Source organism: Talpa europaea (assembly GCF_964194135.1).
Source record: "Talpa europaea genome assembly, chromosome: 12".
Lineage (NCBI taxonomy): Eukaryota > Metazoa > Chordata > Mammalia > Eulipotyphla > Talpidae > Talpa > Talpa europaea.
Genome location: NC_140079.1, coordinates 61,459,463 through 61,477,876, shown reverse-complemented (window position 1 = coordinate 61,477,876; position 18,414 = coordinate 61,459,463). Strand labels below are relative to the sequence as shown.

General features: G+C 36.6%; 1 protein-coding gene across 6 annotated transcripts in view; it reads left to right on the top strand.

The window, feature by feature from the left end:
- Positions 1–18,414, top strand: part of DNM3 (dynamin 3) — a gene marked incomplete at both ends in the record, with an annotated part of 492,105 nt that overhangs the window by 357,351 nt on the left and 116,340 nt on the right. For all 6 annotated transcript variants that reach the window (XM_084251016.1, XM_084251015.1, XM_084251013.1 and 3 more), the window contains one exon: positions 4,686–4,795. In XM_084251016.1, coding sequence (XP_084107142.1) covers positions 4,686–4,795 — 110 coding nt within the window. The remainder of the gene's footprint in view (positions 1–4,685; positions 4,796–18,414) is intronic.

Here is an 18,414-nt window from a genome sequence, read left to right as displayed (position 1 = left end):
AATACTCTTTGCTTTTTGTTTTTCTTTGCAAATGTAACCTACTTGAACAAACAGTCTGAGTTTCCAATGAACATCCTCCACACAAATTTTTGAATGATGAGGATGCTTTATACAATGTATAATTCAAGATGGGTAGAATAAACAGTATCTACTATATGAATGGAGAGAGATGGGATAGTGATAGAAACTTTGGGAAAACTTTTTGCACAGAGCAGTTGGATTCTAAATAGAAACATTGATATGGTTGGGAGAAATTGAAAGGTTATTTTAGGCTGGGAGAAAACTTATGGCAAAGGTGTATTTGGTTGAAATGCGAATTCTTTTTTTTTTATTTATTTATTTTAATATTTACCATTTTTTAATTTTTTTAGACAATATTTGCTTCCCCCCACTCCCTCAGATTGAGTCCCCATAGAATTTCCTTCCCCATGGCACCCATGCACCATCACCACCACAGTCCCCTGTGCTCCTCCCTCCCTCTGATCCCTCTCCCTCCTCCTCCCCTGCAGTATGTCTCTGATTTATAATTGTCTGCTTTTGCTTTGTTGTGTTTTGTACTATTATTTTTTTTTACACTGATGTCTTATTTGGTTCCCCTATATTCCTGTTATAAGTGAAACCATCTGATATTTTTCTTTTTCCTTCTGGCTTATTTCACTGAACATAATTCCTTCTAGCTCCATCATGTTGCTGCAAATGACAAGAGTTTATCTTTTTTGATTGCTGAATAATATTCCATTGTGTATATATACCACATCTTCTTGATTCAGTCACCTATTTTTGGTCATTTGAGTTGTTTCCAGGTTTTACCTATTGTAAATAGTGCTGCAATAAACATAGGAGTACAGGTGCTCTTTTGAATCAATGTTTTTGTGTCCTTTGGGTCAATCCCTAGTAGTGGAATTGCTGGGTGGTATGGTAGCTCCATTTTTAGTTGGTGGAGGAATCTCCACACAGCTTTCCACAGTGGTTGGACCAGTTTGCACGCCCACCAGCAAAGTAGGAGAATTCCTTTTTCACCACAACCTTGCCAACATTTGTTGTTACTTGTTTTTTTGATATATGCCATTCTTACTGGTGTAAGGTGGTATCTCATTGTGGTTTTGATTTGCATTTCCCTGATTATAAGGGATGTTGAACATTTTTTCATATGCCTGTGTGCCATGAAATGGAAATTCTTAAAAAGGAGGAATGATGTTGACAATTCAGGATGGGTCAATTTGTAGGTGTTTTTCAATGTCATAATAAGGAATGTTGTAGATTTTCTTCCATAATTAATAGAGAACTATGAAAGTGTTAAAGGATATAATGATTTGACAGTGTAATTTAGGAAAATTGCCTTCCCAGGAGACTGGATAGGTGGCCATGTGTTGCTACATGCTGTGAGATGTCAGGGACCTGGTCTAATGCAGTGGGAATGTCAAACAAGGAGCTCTGATAAATACTTCAAACACAATACAGCATAGTATTGGTGTAACAAATACTAGGAGGTGAAGGAAGCCAATGCATCAGAAATGACAGTGAGGCTTCGGTTTGGGTTACTGGGTGAATGAAAAATACACCAGATGGCAGAAATAGGGAAGTCAGAAGAGAAAATTTGGTTAAGTCAGAGGAAGGAAAGCAGTAAAAAGTACGTGGGGATCAGCTCTGTTAGTGGAAATTTAAGGTGAGCTCCAGTGTGTCGTTTTAAATTGCTTGGCCACATTCAAAGGTATGAATGAAGTTATATTCAATAATGCTTGCTTTACCTTGATGTATTAAAAATATGATTTCAACCTATTATCAAAAAAGTATCAATGAAAAGTATTTACTTCCTTTGTCTCATACTGAGTTTTTGAAATGTGGTGGTATTAACATTTGGAGAACACCCTGATCTAACTAGCTGCATTTCAATGATCAGCACCTTTGGCTGGTAGTTACCATGCTAGGGTACAGCATGAGATAATTTAATGGAATTAACAAAGATTATGTAGTAACTATCTCATTTAAGCCAGTGCTAAGAATCACTATTTTGAAACGTATAATGCTGTGTATATTCTTCCTCTTCTGTATTTAATTACTACATAATTAACAAAGATTATGTGGTAAATATCTCATTTAAGCTAGTGCTAAGAATCACTATTTTGGAAAGTATAATTCTGTATATTCTTTCTCTTCCTCCGTTTCTTTTTAAAACTATTTCATATTCAAATTGTTCTTTTTAGCAGGACATAATTCTTTCCCAGAAGCACAAAGAATTGTAGGAATATCCATACTGTTTCATTGCTTAGGATGGCTGTTTCAGTTAATCCTCCATTTGCCTTACGACTTTAATTAAACAAATCAGTCTCAATCTTCTTTTTCTTTTTCTTTTGTCAGTTTGAAAACTCTTGATTATAAAGTAATTTAGCAATATGTTCTCAAAAATCTTGGAGAAATGACATTTAGAACTTTGGAAATGAAGTTGCATTTTTCATGTTCCCTTGTCTGCATCTGTGTGTGTTTCTCCAGTGTCTAATATCTGACGTAAACTTGCTGGATTTTCAATCTTCACTATATGCTAAAGAATGCAGTACAAAAGGGAGCCTACTTCTATAGAAAGCACGCCAAGGACATTGTGTTCCATCTTTACAATGAAATGCAGATTTCCCATTAAAAGGCAAATCCATCATTTCAAAAGGATGAATAGGATGGTGCATTTTAAAAAATCCAGCTGCTTAAATTCAGGGCATTGAAAAACATGCAATAAAAAAAAAGTTCCTTGGTCTCAAGCATTTTTGTTTGATTGTATATTGGATAACTCTTCATTCAGTCTAAGATTTTGCCTCTTAGATCCCCATCGTGAAATGTCTGACAAGTATTTCAAAGAAATTAGACTCAACTGTAATACTTCATTTATTATTTTACTGTTTAAAATATCCTTGGATTTGCTAAAATATGATCAATTTTTGTAGAAGAAATCTTGGAATCTTCTCACAGTACCTTCTTCTCATGTTTATTCTTAGGGTTCTCCCACTCCCATTTAGTTTCTTGTTAAAGTATTTTCTTTGAGGATATTGTCTGATATTGCAGCCATTTTGTTCTCCAGGAACTTCCTTCAACTTCTGCAGTCATTTATCTCTCTTGGCCTTGCTACTCTAATGTGCTGTGCCCAAATAATCCATGATTAATTTAGGAATAAAGCGTGGCATAGTCACAAAAGGAAAAAGAAAAATTCTGTTTGATGTTGTTTATATGTGGAATATAGAGAAACCAAACAAAGGGTCAGACAAAGACAAACATTGCAGCCAACCCTTGAAAGCTGAGTCATCTACAGGGGGTGAGGAGGATCACTGTGGAGTAAGAAAAACAATGGACTATGGGTGGGAGAGGTAGGGAGACTACACCTGAGAGGGGAAATCCTATACTATCAAAATACCAGCAAAGGTGTAAAATGGCATTAAAAATAAAACTAAAATAAATAAAACTGCCTTCCCCACCATAAATATATAAATAAGCAAAAATAAAAGGAGTAGCAAGGTCAGTGATTCTACCTGCAATAGCTCTTTTTCGGGTCAACAGAAAACATGGTGGCCCCACAGTAAGCTGAAAAGTTGTGTTCCATCCATAAACCCAGCCACAAATTCCCAAGTGGTGCTGTAGAGCCTCAAGGACAAAAGGTTTATGTCAAACATCTCTACGGTATGTATTTAGGCATTAATAGTTGCTTATTAAAGGTTGCAGAAAAGTCTCCAAGTTCCCCTCCGCTGGAATCTAATATTACTTTTTCTCAGCATTAGCTCTGGAGATAGAGTCTGAGACCATTCAGTGGACTACTGTTTAACAAGGACTCTACTAAAATGCCCCTGGTAGTAGATGTCAAGTCTCTTCAACTGAGTGTTTGGCACTCTCCTGTTATGCTGATTATCAGGCTGATTGCCCCTGCTTCATTCCCTAAAATTAAATGTTTCTTATGATTCTTTGGCATTCAGTATGCTTTATTAACACCAGTCCGATCCCATTTGCAGACCTCCCCTCTCCAATGTCCATTTTCTTCCTAAAGAACGGTTCATTTTAAAAGAAAATCTATTCTAGTAAAGATCAGTTCACTTCTAATGGATTCTTTTCTTTTTTTTTTCTTTTCTCAACTGTTTTATGAATTGTCTCCTCCCCCCCAGGCCCCCATTTTAGTCTATACCCTAGTAAGGGAAGTATTTTCTGTGTTGTATCATAGTTTATAGGGGGTATTTCATACTGGGGTCCTTGTGCTTCTAGTCCCCTGCCAGCACTGGCTATCAAAACTGCTTAGGCTGCAAATAAAATATGAAATGAAATCCATCTGGCATTTCTCATTGAATTAGGACCAGAACATTTTTGTTAAATATTAACAGATGGTTAAATTCTTAATATCAAGCTAACATTTTAAAACATCTAAGGGGACCCACATGAGGAAGAAAGGATAGACGACCATGTGTTTTCTACATTGCTGAGCCTTTCCTTCCTGTACACTTTCCCTCCCTCACCCTTCTAAGCCACGTGTTGAGGATCACTGGAGTCTCCTCTGTCAGATAACTTGGTGGCTGGTATCAAAATAGTGTGTGATAGCATCAAAATATTATAATCAAATGTCAGTCATCTCAGGTGATGTGTTTCCATTGGCATGCTTCAAGATTTTTTTATTAAAGCCAAATCTCTCTCTCTCTCTCTCTCTCTCTCTCTCTCTCTAGGAAAAAGAAAAGAAGTACATGCTCCCCTTGGACAACCTGAAAGTTCGGGATGTGGAAAAGAGCTTTATGTCTAGCAAGCACATCTTTGCACTCTTTAACACAGAACAAAGGTAAGAAAATGATGCAGCGTCTGTCTTCAGATTATCTTTCCCTTGAATTTCTTCAGCTTGATCCAAAGATTATATTTGATAACTCCCTTGAAATTTGTTAACTCCTGTTTTCCTTTATTTTGTAATTTTATCTTCTACCAAGGGTTATGGATTCAAAAGATAAAAATTTAGAATGAGAAAAATCATCAAATATTAGGGTATTCCCTGCTTTTTCAGCAAACAGCAAGGTCATGCTGCTTCCATTCTTACACGTTCTGCTGCTATGAAGCTTTTCTTGTCCTGCATAGTTAAAACTGACAAGTTAGTTATGATTTTTAATAGTCTCTGTCTAACTGATGAATGTATATCACTTAAGATTATATATATTATATACATATATATCATGACTAGATTGTTACATCAGTGAATAGAATTATTCAGTTAATGTGAATATGAATATAATATATAGTACTTTATAGCTTTTTAAAGCATTGTCCACTTTCATTATCTGGTTTTTGGTAACAATTTCCCATGATGTGAAAAAAATAGTATGGTTATAAACTAGAAACTGTAGCTTAGAGATGTTAACTGTTGTAATATATCACAAAACTGGTACATGAAGAGTAGAAACCTAAATTCAGACTTCTGCATCTAAATATACTTTTCCTTCTGCCTGTAATTCTTTTGCTTTACCTTTTTTATTTTGTCTCTCTTACAACAACAAAATTTTATTTGGGGAAGATTATTGTCAAGGGCCATGAGTGTTCAATGAAACTAAGCAGGAAAGCTAAACAAACACATGGAGAGGTAAGAAGATGGGATGTGAAGAGGCTACAACTAGGAAAGGATAGTGCATGACAGATATTTTCCAAATGGAAATATTATAGGAAAAAGCTAATTAATTGTTCTGATTCCATTTTGAAGACTTAATCATTAAGTACCGGGGTCTAATTTTAATTTTAACCCATCTCTCCAGTCCATTTATCTTTATTTAGCAATGAATGAAGTTCCTTTATGAGGTTCAAGGACTGGCCCAGGGTCAATCACACAGTGAATGAAAATAGCAAAAGCAGCCGTCCTCTATTCCCAGTCAGTTGCTCAGAGGGACTCATTATACAAAATACTTTATAAAACCACAAGAGCAAGGCATTTAAAGAGTCCAGAAGAAAGAAAATGAAATACAACTCCCTACCAAATGCTTAAATGGGATTTTTAAAAAAGATGTAGTATTTTTGAGATTAACTTATAGAGAAAAATAATGAAAATAACAAGGAATAAAAATTTTCCTGGAGAGAGAGGGTAGTATGTCCTGGTACTAGGGTCATGCTGCGAGCTGTTAATGCATTCCTCAGAGCAGGGGACAAGTGCACGGTCCTAAGGGAAACTTCAGAGGATGCACAGCCTTCTTGCCTGCTTACAGAGTGGGAAGTGTGACTACCACACTCTTTTGAACCTTTCTGTGACTAGTTATTCTATTTCAGCTGGATATTGATAGCTGTATCTTATTATTTTCATGTTCTACTATTCCTCTATAGCCTGACTTTAGCTGTGCTTTGAGAAGTCAGCTGTCAATCTTGTTAACACTTCTTTTTATAGCTAATCTATATTTCCTCAGTGGTTGATTATAAGATCTCTTTTGTCTTTGAAATTCTGAAGTTTCAATATGATGTGTTTATGGATATGATTTGCTTCCTATTTCCTGCTTGGGATTCATTATGTTTCCCAAACTGAGTGTTCATGATTTTCATAAATTCTGAAAAACTACATCCTTATCTCTTTGATTTTTGTCCCTTTTCCTTTCTTTCTTATTTTTCCTTCTTGAATTGCTATTATGCATATAGTAGACCATTTACTCTATTCTTCACATACATACCCCTCTATTTTGCATACCCCTCTATTTTGCCCTCTTCATCTGTGACCAGACCAAAATGACAAACAAATTGTCTGTATCTTTCTTTTCTAGTGAATGTATTTTTCCCTAGTCCATCCTTTTTCTGGCGTTTAGACAATCCTGGTTCTCACACAAATACCAAAGTTTCATTTCCTATCTTTTTGTAGCCACTAAAATCCTAGTCTTTTGGTTACTAAAACTGACATCATTCAGTGGCAAAAGTTATAAAAGATGTATTTCATTTTTTGTTTTGATGGGGGACTGGGTGGCTCTTAACGATGTCTCCATTGTAAAGACAGTTTAGGCATTTAAAGCAATATTTTTCAACATTTCTAGATATCTTGTAGGAAAGAGTTTTAAAGTTTCCATTCTGACATTTTGGTTGAAATGAAGTGACCTTTCACTACCACTGTATTGTACAGACACAAAACTACATTCCTGACTTCCTCCCAGAAGTGAGAATTGTGATAAAATGAACCTCAAAGGCCAACTTGGGGTTCTCTGTGTTTACAGATATGAATGTTTTATAAATGAGAGAAAAAACCCAAAGTGCCCCTGCTTTCTCATTTAGTTTCTCAATAAGCAACTGTTTATTCTGTTATTCATTCTAAAATATTTGTTGTGCATTTCTGAATTATGACTCCTGCATGTCCATATTGTTCTCTAAATGAAATGCTAGATTATGATCTTGTTTTGCATGCCATTTATAACCGCCAGTGAGTGTCAGACAACATTCATTTTTCACTGACCTTAACACAGAAAGTTTAAAAAATCAATGAGGAGATAAAAAAGGGAAAAAAAGGTAGTCTGATTGAGCAGATATTACACAGGGGACAAATGGGTTTAAGCATATAAGGGAGACATTTAACCAGCTTATATGATAGTGTACTCCATGTCAGTACTTAAGTACTGGAGTAGCAAAAAGCATAGGGTTTAGCTTCAAGGAATAGTAGGCAACATAGAAGGTAACTGTCATTGGGTCTTGGCAGGAATTGATGGAAAGAAAAGAGAAAGGAATATCCCAAAGGGGAATCATATTAGTCAACTCAAATGAGTAGAAAGTGTTGTTTACTCTGTTGTCAGCCTCTTCTGGATGAGAAAAAGCTAATTTCAAAGGTAAGATGGACTCTAGGTAAAAAAAAAAATTCTTTTTTGTTTCCAGAGGATTTATTGAACTGGACTTACCAGTGAATTTGAATATTTTAATATTCTGTGTAGGAAGAAAACCATGTATCTCAAAAGCCCGTATGTTTAGCATAATTTTATCAACACACTTAAATAATATCCTTTTCATCAGTGAAACTGATTTTGAGGTTATGTTTTAAGTTTCTCTTTGAGACATGTTCTTATAAGAAATTAAGTGTTCTTTCTCATTTAGATGCATTTATCCTTGGTTAATTTAGAAGAAATTTTCTAAATGCTTCTATTGGTTTGTATTTTTCATCCTTGTCTTCAACTGTAATGTTTTGAATCATTTAGTCATTCAGCAGACCTATGTGAGATGTATTAGCTTGGGACCAAGAACTCTTGCATGAAAACTGGGGTGGCACTCACACAAGTATAAATGATCGTGGCTTTTAAGGGTCTCTGGGACATAAGAGGTAATCTTTTTTGTCCTCTTTACCTCACAGCTTAAGGAGTGTCCTCTTTACCTCACATCTGAATAGTTAAATGCCTTCCCCATGTCACAGAAGCAGTTGATGGTACAGCCAGAGCTGGAATCCAGGTCGGAGGTCTTCTAATCGAGGGTGCTTCCTGGTAGTATAGTTAGGATATTAATTGTGGAATGAGAATTCCATTTATCATTTTAATTGAAATTGTTCCTAAAAGAACAGCAATGGAGAGCTTTTTAACTTCCTCATAGGTATTTTAGTTTACTGGCAAGTCTTATGAATTGTTGTGGAACTCTTTTAACCTCATTTGTGAAGCCAAATATGGTACTGACCTGTGTACCCTGCTCTTAAAAAACTATGTTAATCATTGCTACTTGTATCAAGCATTGTTCCTCAAAGCTCATTTGGTTGCTATATTTCAACTTTCCACTATAAAATTTAAAGCAGTCGCTCTGTGGTCCCCAATCATCAGGTGTGTGGGAATTGATACATTTACCATCCTTCTTTAAAAGGCCTTCAGTGTCCTGGTGAGTTAATATGATCTTTATGAGTCTAGTGGCCAGAGTTTTGAGCCATTCTAAACAGCGTTTTAGTGCTAAGGCTTTTATAAATGGAAGGAATTGTTACTAGTTGCAGTGACTTCAGCACTTGAGGAGGGTGAATTTCACACCTAGCCTGACTTGACCTACAAATACGCCAGGTAAGAATGTGCGTCCCCGGTCCTCCTCTGGGCCGTTCAAAGCGGGCATCCCACATATGTGGAGGAACTGATAGATTGAATACTTTGCCCTCATATTCATGGCACTGACAAACCATGCTGAAAATCTAAGTCAAACAATTCCTGAACTTCTTTGTGGCAGGATTTTTATTCCATGTGATTTTCTTAGAAATGCCATGTTTTCTCCAGTAGGAGCATATCTAGATAATGGCCTCACTGTGCTGGTCTTTGCTCTCTCAAGGCAGGCCTTTACTTTTAAGGTCATGCTAAGGCCCATTTGGTCCAAGGTATGTCAGCTCTGTAGCCAGCAGAGATCTGTGTCTGTCCAGGGGGTTTGTAGGCAGCCACATGGTATTTTCTGAGCACCTCTTGGGGTTGTCCCGCTCTGTTTTCTTTTAAAATAAAGCATTCTTTCTTTGACGCTGCTTTGTAGCTGCAATTCAGGATATGGCTTATCAACATTACCAAGTGTTCCAATTCACCTCCTCCCCCCTTTTCCTACAGAAAGTGATTTTTAGGATGTTTCACTGCTCCACTTAGACCCCAGCACATTGCTGACACTCAATAAATGTCAAATAATACTGCATTATAGCTTGTGTGAGCTCTTTAGGCATTCTGAAAAGAATGGCTCTTTATTCTCATTGTTGAGTGGTATATTTTTCCACTTGTTAGCTGGAAAGGAATTGGAGTCAGGTTTTCCATTTATATACCTTTATAGCTATGTTTCTATATTAAGACTTGCTTCGAGTTTAAGTTGTTTGGAAAAGTGCTAAATTAAACAAATATGCTGGGTAAAATGTATACGGAATGCCTTGTCTTAAAAGGTCATGTCTCATGTGGATGTTGTGGAATGTCTGATCTTTATTAAAAGGAAAGCAATTACTCTTCCATAAATAGGGATGGTAGAGGCTAACATTTATTGTACAATTCAGTATAGTAATATCAAATAGTATTTTGTAGTGGGAAATGAAATATTGTGTTAGGAATACAATGCAATTTAGTTTCTTTACACCTGAAGTTGTATTATCCCATTTTACCCCACTATTGTCAAGAATCTTTAATACATTTCTCCTTGCTTCACAGAATACTAAGTGAGGGTTGTTTTGTCTTATGAATCCTCTGATTCAAGAAGATTTTTCTTTGTCAGATGAAGATTCAGTTAGTAACCAGTCTTTCCATCTAAGCTGAGTAATGAAATGTGTAATATAATTTTCCCATGGAGTGTGGGCGGTTTGGGAAAAAGCACGTCTGAGAGTAAAGCTACTTTATCACTCCCAATAACTAATCTAGCTCATTGTACCCTTTCTGTAAAATGAGGTTTAATATGGAGGCTTGTTTTTCCCTGTGCTTTAATCTTGGCATAAGAAACATGCCTGCTAGGTATGATACAGTGTAACATCTGAGGCACTGCCCAGACAAGCAGGTAAGTAACTGGTATTAATCAAGTGTAAGTGGTTTTTCTGTGAGCAACACTCAAATGATGTGTTTAAATAATGGAATGGAATTTTAACACCTTGTATTTCTTTGTACTTTTAACAGAAAAGTAAATTAATTAATTAAAATCTAATCATGTACCCATTATGTCTCCACTTCTAGACTTTCCATAAGGGAGGCTATGTTTGTCTTGTTCATTGCTTTATTTCCAGTGCCTATAATTGATATTGTTCAAGTACGTGAATGAATGAATGAATGAATGAATGAATGAATGAGGTGATGGATATTAAACATTTCCCCTCTGTTTTATGGAGAAGATACACTTAATTCCAACTACTAATAAAAAAGCGGTCTGTAAGTGGACTGAAAATGAAAATCTAGATGAAAACCCCTAGAGGAGATGACTTTAACACAGAAATAAATAGTTCATTTTAAAAAGTAAGACCCAACAATTTCAGATCTATACAAATTGTAAAAATGAATTAAATAGAACAAAATCCCATGGCATTGTCCTTTAAGGAAAAAAAAAAACATGTTTTATTGTAAATTGTGTTAATGTTGTTCTCATAATTTTGCTTCTATTATTCAGAAGTGTTTTGTAACTATCTACATTCAGCTCTCCAAATGCTCACTTCATTAGCTCTAGCAAAATATCAACAAATCTCAGATTTTCTGTTAACTATAAAAACTTGAAAGTTAGGGAGGTGAAAAGCCAGAAGACAGGTTTTTAGTTTTCAGTTCATAAGTTTTTGATCCTCTTTGCTTCTTCTGGAACTATTAAATTCACATGGGTCAGACAGAAATTTGAAGACTTTTGCAGTTATTGATTGTTGAGCACAATATGACAGTAATGTTTATTTCCTTCTATAAATCTGGAGAGAAAACCCCTGTGCTTGCCTTATCAGGGAGTTGGATAAGAGAACACATTTAGCAAATCAATAGAAGGATGCTTTATATCTTTGAAAGCTGTTAAATCCCAATCTTTGAATCAAAGAACGCTGTTTCTGAGTCTGCACTTTTCCTTTGTTCCAGTCTCTCATTGCAAAGATATTTGTCGTCATATGGTTCTGATCCTGTGTATTACAATAGTTCCCAATTCTCGCTACTGCATCTCTTCCTTTATGAGTGTCTCTCTGGTTGTGAAATAGCATCATTAGGAAATCCTAGGTAGACCAGAAAGGAGGGGTGAAAATCTTTTCAGAAGGGAGCCTGGAGAGAGAGGGATTGGAGGACCAAAATAGTCTGCTCATTTGACTTATTTGATTTACCAACCACACAAAGACAGAAATCAAATATGATTTGGTAATATTTTTGTGAACTTAGTCTGTGACAATTGATTTCACAGCTAAGATACATTCTCATGAAAGCCAGCATATTTGCTTGGGTATGAAATGTCTGTGGCTTGAAGCAATCAATTTAAATTCTTCTCTTATTGGTTTTCAAATTAAACTCTGAAATGAAATAGGAGTATGATGCCCCACTTGAATGACTGTTTCTGCCTTCTCTGAGGGAGAAAAATAGCAAGTTGGTGCTTTCAGCTCTTTCAAATGTCATTAAAAGGCTTTGAGGAAATTTTTCATGCTTAAAACACCTGTGGGTAGTCCATATCCATTTTTCTAGGGGGAATTAGGCCTTGTGCTCCCTGGGAGTATTTGAAGGTTTCAAAGGGAATGCTAGGACAGAATCAGCAACTTAAGATTCGGTTCCTTTCTTCCACAGACTTCAACTGGAGTTGAATCTTAAGCCATGAGTAGCGCCAGGAGGGATTTTGGTCACTGAGGCATTCATGTTCAGGAGGTTTGTAGCCAAGGATTGTCTTGATGAATGAGCCCAACATGGCTGTGTAAAGTTCAAGAACAAAAAGAAATTATGTCCTTCACAGCAAGTTTACTTTTCTTCTAGGATTTCAGAACAAACATATTGCCCGCTCCCCACCTACTTCCGGGAACAACCATTTGCTCATGGGTAATCCCCTCCCCCCACTATGCCTTTCAGACAAACACTAGGGCTCGGGATAGACATGTGCCTCCATTTGGGGAACCATAAAACGTTCCCAGCTGTGCTCATTAATGATAGGGAAGCAATCGCTAGTAGCAAACATGCAGTAGAAAAATGTGTGTGCTCCCTTGTCTGAGACTGTCCTTAAATGAGACGCTGGTGTGGTGAATTTGCAAGAGAAGGCCTGTGAGATCATCCTTAAAAGAGACTGGTGCAAATAATCCCCTATCATTAAACTTGAGGGTTTTTTTGTAAATAAGATTGTATTGCTAGTTTTTGTAGAAAAAAATAGCTTTTCTTCTAGAAAGAGGTTAGTCATGCTAGGGAACTGAACTCAAGATATCAAACTGATTTATCTCAGGCTTTTGTTTTAATGATGGCATCTACATTCTGGTTATTTATGGTAAGGATACAGTCATAGTGTGTTGTGTGTGACCCTTTATAAAGTGTGCAGATGATTTGGTGATGGTATGGTACTCCAGCTGAAGGCCAGAGGGTGATTGCCAAGTGTACAGGTATTTCGGTCAGCAAGCTGGCGGGGAGCTCTTAAGAAATGAATTAGCAGGAGTGTGAAAATTTCCCTAGCTGGATCTAGCCTGCAGGAAATTTCTAAACACCTAAATTTCTCTGGCAAACTTAGAGGCCTCCCAAGAACAAAGTCAAAGTAAACTAACGGCATGCTTTACTGACTATTGGAATAATCAGGTTTTTAGAGATGACCTGTAGAATATTGTAAAACAATCTGCATGTGGAAAAACTTGAATCAATAGGAGAATAAAGACAAAAAGTCCAGAGGGTTATTATTCAAATCTGTTGCTCTTTAAACACAGTTACATTAAGCAAGCCATCCAGGGCAGTCTGGCAAACACAGTGTTTTCCATTATTACCTGAATTGTCAGATACTATCCTGACTCTTTGCTGAAACAGTAACACCTTGGCTGGCAGTTCCCCAGTTTGAAAAAAGCAAAAGCCTTTAATCAAGTAACCTGTGGATATGTACCAAATGAAGATCACTAAGCTCCCTCAAATCATGCACTTAAGAATATTAGTTATAAGCCTGACTTTTTAACAATATCAATTTACAAAATCAGGAATCTTTTTATGACCTAACATTGCATGTGTCATATATTTTTATTTTTCCTCCATTGCTTTACTGTGGAACCAACTTACCCATAAAGAATGTCCTTAGTGACTATACCTGCTGAGAGAAAATATGGTGAAGGTTTTAATTATATACCTGGCATATAAATTATGTTATTCTGCTTCAATTTGCTGCATTCAGAGGGAAACTATTCCCTGGCATGTGTAATTAATTTTAATTAACACACACAGCCTGAGTATAGGGAACTGACATGGCACAAGCCTTGGTAGAAAATGTTAGTCACACTCTGCATCTAACTCTCAGCAGATGCCTGGTTTCATAGAGAAAGTATTTGCAGCGTCTGACTGGAGTGAGCTTTTTCCTTTCCTTTCCTTTTCTAATTTTGAAACTGCTTATGTTTATTACTTACATGAAGGAAATATTGTCCTATAAAGGAAGAGCAATTGCAAAGAGTAGTTTTGAACACAGTATCTTCCCTTGGCATTCTGTGTTTGTTCAATCCCAACCTCACTTCACATGTATTGAATACAGGCCAAAGAATGTATGATGTGTTATACTAGTAGATTTTAGAACCAACTCATTGTCATATTATAGAATTGTTATGCTTTAGAAAATAGATCAGTGCTTCAACTTGGTTATTACTCTCTCAGTACACTAAAATAGTTAAAATAGTTCTGCATTTTTACGATTACAATGAACTTAAGAAATAGGCCACATCCAATCCATACCAAAGCCTCTCAAGCTTTTTGGTCTGAGGACCCCTTCCCAATCCTAAAAGTTGTTGAAGATTTCAAAGAATTTTTATTATGTGGATTGTGTGGATTACACTGGGAATTTTGTGAGCCAGTTGACTTCACACTGGAGCTTGAAATTGGCTATAGCAAGAGTATTTATACCATGGAAACTGGCAGATACTACCGACCACAGCTTTTTTTTCCTTCCAAAAAGCTAGTTGTTAAACATTTATCAGCACACCACTGATTATATCCATTGACAGAAATTAAAAATTAGTTTTTAAAAATTCATTTATTAAATCATTAAAAATAACAGTAATAAATCCATTTTATATTACTATAAATAGTATGTTTTAGGGGAAATATATTTTAAAATATCAATGAAAAGAGTAGAATTTTTTTTTTTTACAATTTTGAAAGTCACTTTAATGTGTGGCTTAATGGAAGACAGCTGGATTCTCATATCTGCTTCTGCTTTCCATCTGTTGCAATATGTTATTTTCATTGAAGTATATGAAGAAAATTTGGCTTTCCACAGATATGTAGTTAGAAAATGGAAAAGTATTTTAATAGTCTTTTCAGATAATTGTGGAATTTCTTCTTTGATACCTCACCAAAACTCGACAAGTGATAGTTTCCAAAAAGTTAGTGCAATGTGGAATTTATATCGTATTGATGAATATTCATATTCTTTAAATGAATTAGTTTATCATACACTTTAAATGAATCTTTTCCACAGCCACCATCAGTGCCCCAATAATCCTCACCATCGTTCACCCCCTTTACTTCCCACCCCAAAACTCCCCCTCTGGTAGCCTCAATTCTGCAGATTTCTAATATTTGTTCTCATTTAGATTATCTGTTCCTTTATTTCTTTTCTTTATTTCCTTTATTACACACATGAGTGAAATCATACACTATTTGTCATTTTCTTTCTGATTTTTTTTATAACTCCCTTCAGTTCTATCACAAATGGCAAGATTTCATCTATTTTAATAGCTGACCAATATTCCATGTGTATATAGACCTCATCTTCTAAATCCACTCATCTTCATTGGACACTTAGGTTGTTTTCATAACTTGAGTATTGTAAATAGTGCTGCAATGAGTGTAGGAGTGCATGTACCACAGCCAGTTAGTATTTTTGTATTCTTCATATAGATTCTTAGGAGAGGAATTGCTGGATCATATGGTAGATCTATTTTTAATATTTTGGGAAATCTCCATAATGTTTCCCACAGAGGCTGAGCTTGTCTACATTCCCAATAATAGTGTATGTGTATAAGGATTCCTTTTTTCCCATGCTTTCCCATCACTGTTTCTTGTCTTTTTAAGATGAGCCATACTCACAGGTGTGAGTTGGTATCTTACTGTGGTTTTGATTTGCATCCCCCAATGATAAATGATGTTGAATTTTTTCTCATGTGCCTGTGGCTCATTTCCATGCCATATTTATTTATTTTTTTTTAAGATTTATTTATTTATTTATACAAGCACTGGGTACAGTCAGAAGCACGGGAGGGTGAGAGAATTCACCAGAGCCAGAGCAGGGAGCAGAACAGGCAGACTGACGAAATACACTGCTGAGGGGAGCAGTGGGTGGCAGGAGAGGTCTGCTCGCCATGTGGGACCCTCTCCGGCGGCTGGGGATCGAACCAGCGCTGCAGAGGCTGCGGGCAGCTTCGCAGCCCAGCGCTCAACCTCTGCCACCAGGGAGGCCCACCATATATTTTTCTAAAGATTTATTTATGCATACAAGAGATTGGGTGTAGGCCAGAGGTGTGGGGAAGGGGATTCACCAGAGACAGAGTGGGGAGCAGAACAGGTGGATCTACTGAAATACCCTGCTGAGGGTAGCAGCGGAAAAGACAGGAGAGGTCTGCTGTGCCATTTGTGTAGCTCCCTGGCCGGGACCGAACTTGTGCTGGAGAGGCTGTGGATAGCTTCATCATGCTTATGCTTAACCCCTCGCGCCACCAGGGAATCCCCTCATTTCCATGCCACCTTTAGAGAAGTGTCTATTCAGATCTTCTACCCTTTTTCTAATTAGATTTTGTTTCCATGTTTGTTGAGTTTTTGTAGATCTTGGATATTAGCCACTTGTGGTATGTATGATGTGCAAATACCTTCTCCCATTTAGTAGGGTATCTTCATTATAATGATAGTTTCTTTCACTGAGCAGAAGCTTTTTTTTTAAAGATTTATTTACTTATTTATGCATACAAGAGCTGGGGTACAGGCCAGAGATGCAGAGGGTGAGAGGATTCACCAGAGACAGAGCGGGGAATAGAACAGGCAGACTGACTGAAGTGCACTGTTCAGGGGAGCAGCGGGCAAGCGGGGAGAGATCTGCTGAGCCATGTGGGTTGCTCCCTGGCTGGCCTGGGATCGAAGTGGTGCTGCAGAGGTTTCGGATTGCTTCATAGTGTGGTGCTTAACCCCTTGTGCCACCAAGGAGCCCCAGAACAGAAGCTTTTTAATTTGATATAGTCCCATTTGTTTATTTTTGCTTCGACTTCCCTTGCTGTTGGAGTAAAGTCTCCAAAGACATTTCTTTTCTTTTTTAAAAAAGATGTATTTATTTATGCATACAAGAACTGGGGTACAGGCCAGAGGCATAGGAGGGCAAGAGAATTCACCAGAGACAGAGTGGGGAGCAGAACAGGCAAACGACCAAAAACCCTGCTGAGGGTAGCAGCGGGAGAGACAGGAGAGGTCTGCTTCACATTGTGGGTCACCTCCATGGCCTGGGATTAAACTCATGCTGCAGTGGCTGCAAAGAGCTTCATAGTGCTGAGTCTTAATTCTTTGCACAGCCAGGGAGGCCCTAAAGACATTTTTAAGGTGACTGTCAAAGAACGTATCACCGATGTTTTCTTTTATGTATTTTGTGGTTTCAGGTATTACAGCCAAGTCTTCAATCCTTTCTGAATTAATTTTTGTGTTCAGTGTGAGATAGTAGTCTAGTTTCACTCTTTTGATTATGACTGTCCAGTTTTCCCAACACCATTAGTTGAATAAACTTTCTTTTCTTCATTGTTTTCTTCATTGTTTCCTATGTCATAAATTGACTTTTTTCTCTAGACTCAATTCTGTTCCACTCATCTGAGTGTCTATTTTTGTTCCAGTACCATAGGGTTTTGATTACTATTGCTTTGTAGAGTAATTTGAAGTCTGGGAATTTAAAACCTCCATTGTTCTTTTTTGTCAATACTGCTTTGGCTATTTGGGGTCGTTTGTGGTTTCATACAAATTTCAGTAATGTTTGCTTTGTTCTGTTTCCTTGAAGAATGCCGTGGGATTTTGATAGGGATTGCATTAATCAGTTCTTTTTCTTTAAAAATTCAATGATTGTTCTCAAAATTGTGCCATAATTTAAAGACATTATAATGTGATTGAAAAATGTCCAGTTGCATTAGTCAATAAACCAAATTGTAAACATTATAAATCAAAGGCAAAGGCAAAATTTGTCCCATATTTATAGCTCTATTTCTTTGCATTGAGTTCCTTCTAAGAGAGCACTTTCTAACATGTTGGGGGTTTTCTCCCTGGTTTTATTGAAATATAATTGATGTACAGCTGACATATTAGTCTTTCCAGCAGCTTTCCAGGAGCTAAACTTTGAGAATTGAATCTTAAAATCTCTCGTCTTTAAGCTAAAGAGCCATCCTTAAAAATAAGAAAAATATACTATAACTATATTTTTGTTTATTTAGAAAAGATTCTAATTTCTAGAACAACACATTTTAGCTAAAAGTGTAAAGAATTGCAAAGCAAGACAAGAATGTATATGTTTACATTTGTAATTTTCCACATAGATATGAGGAAACTGGGATATCTAATTATTATATCATGATGAAAATATAAAGATGATAGCTGATGCAAATGAAATCAACAACTAAGAACACAGTAGATATAAAATACTTGAGCAATGAGTCAGTCTCTGAAAATGCACATCTTTGAAAACTCAAGAAACCATGATCTGACACAAGCTTGCCTTTCATAAGCTGCCCAAGTGGCGATATCATCACCTGTAGTGTGACTTTTAGAGAACTCTGTACATTCATAACAGAATGAGAATTAACAAAAACAAACAAATGACAGAGAAGAGAGAGTGAAGGGGCTGATTTTGTTCCTGCTCTCACAGAAC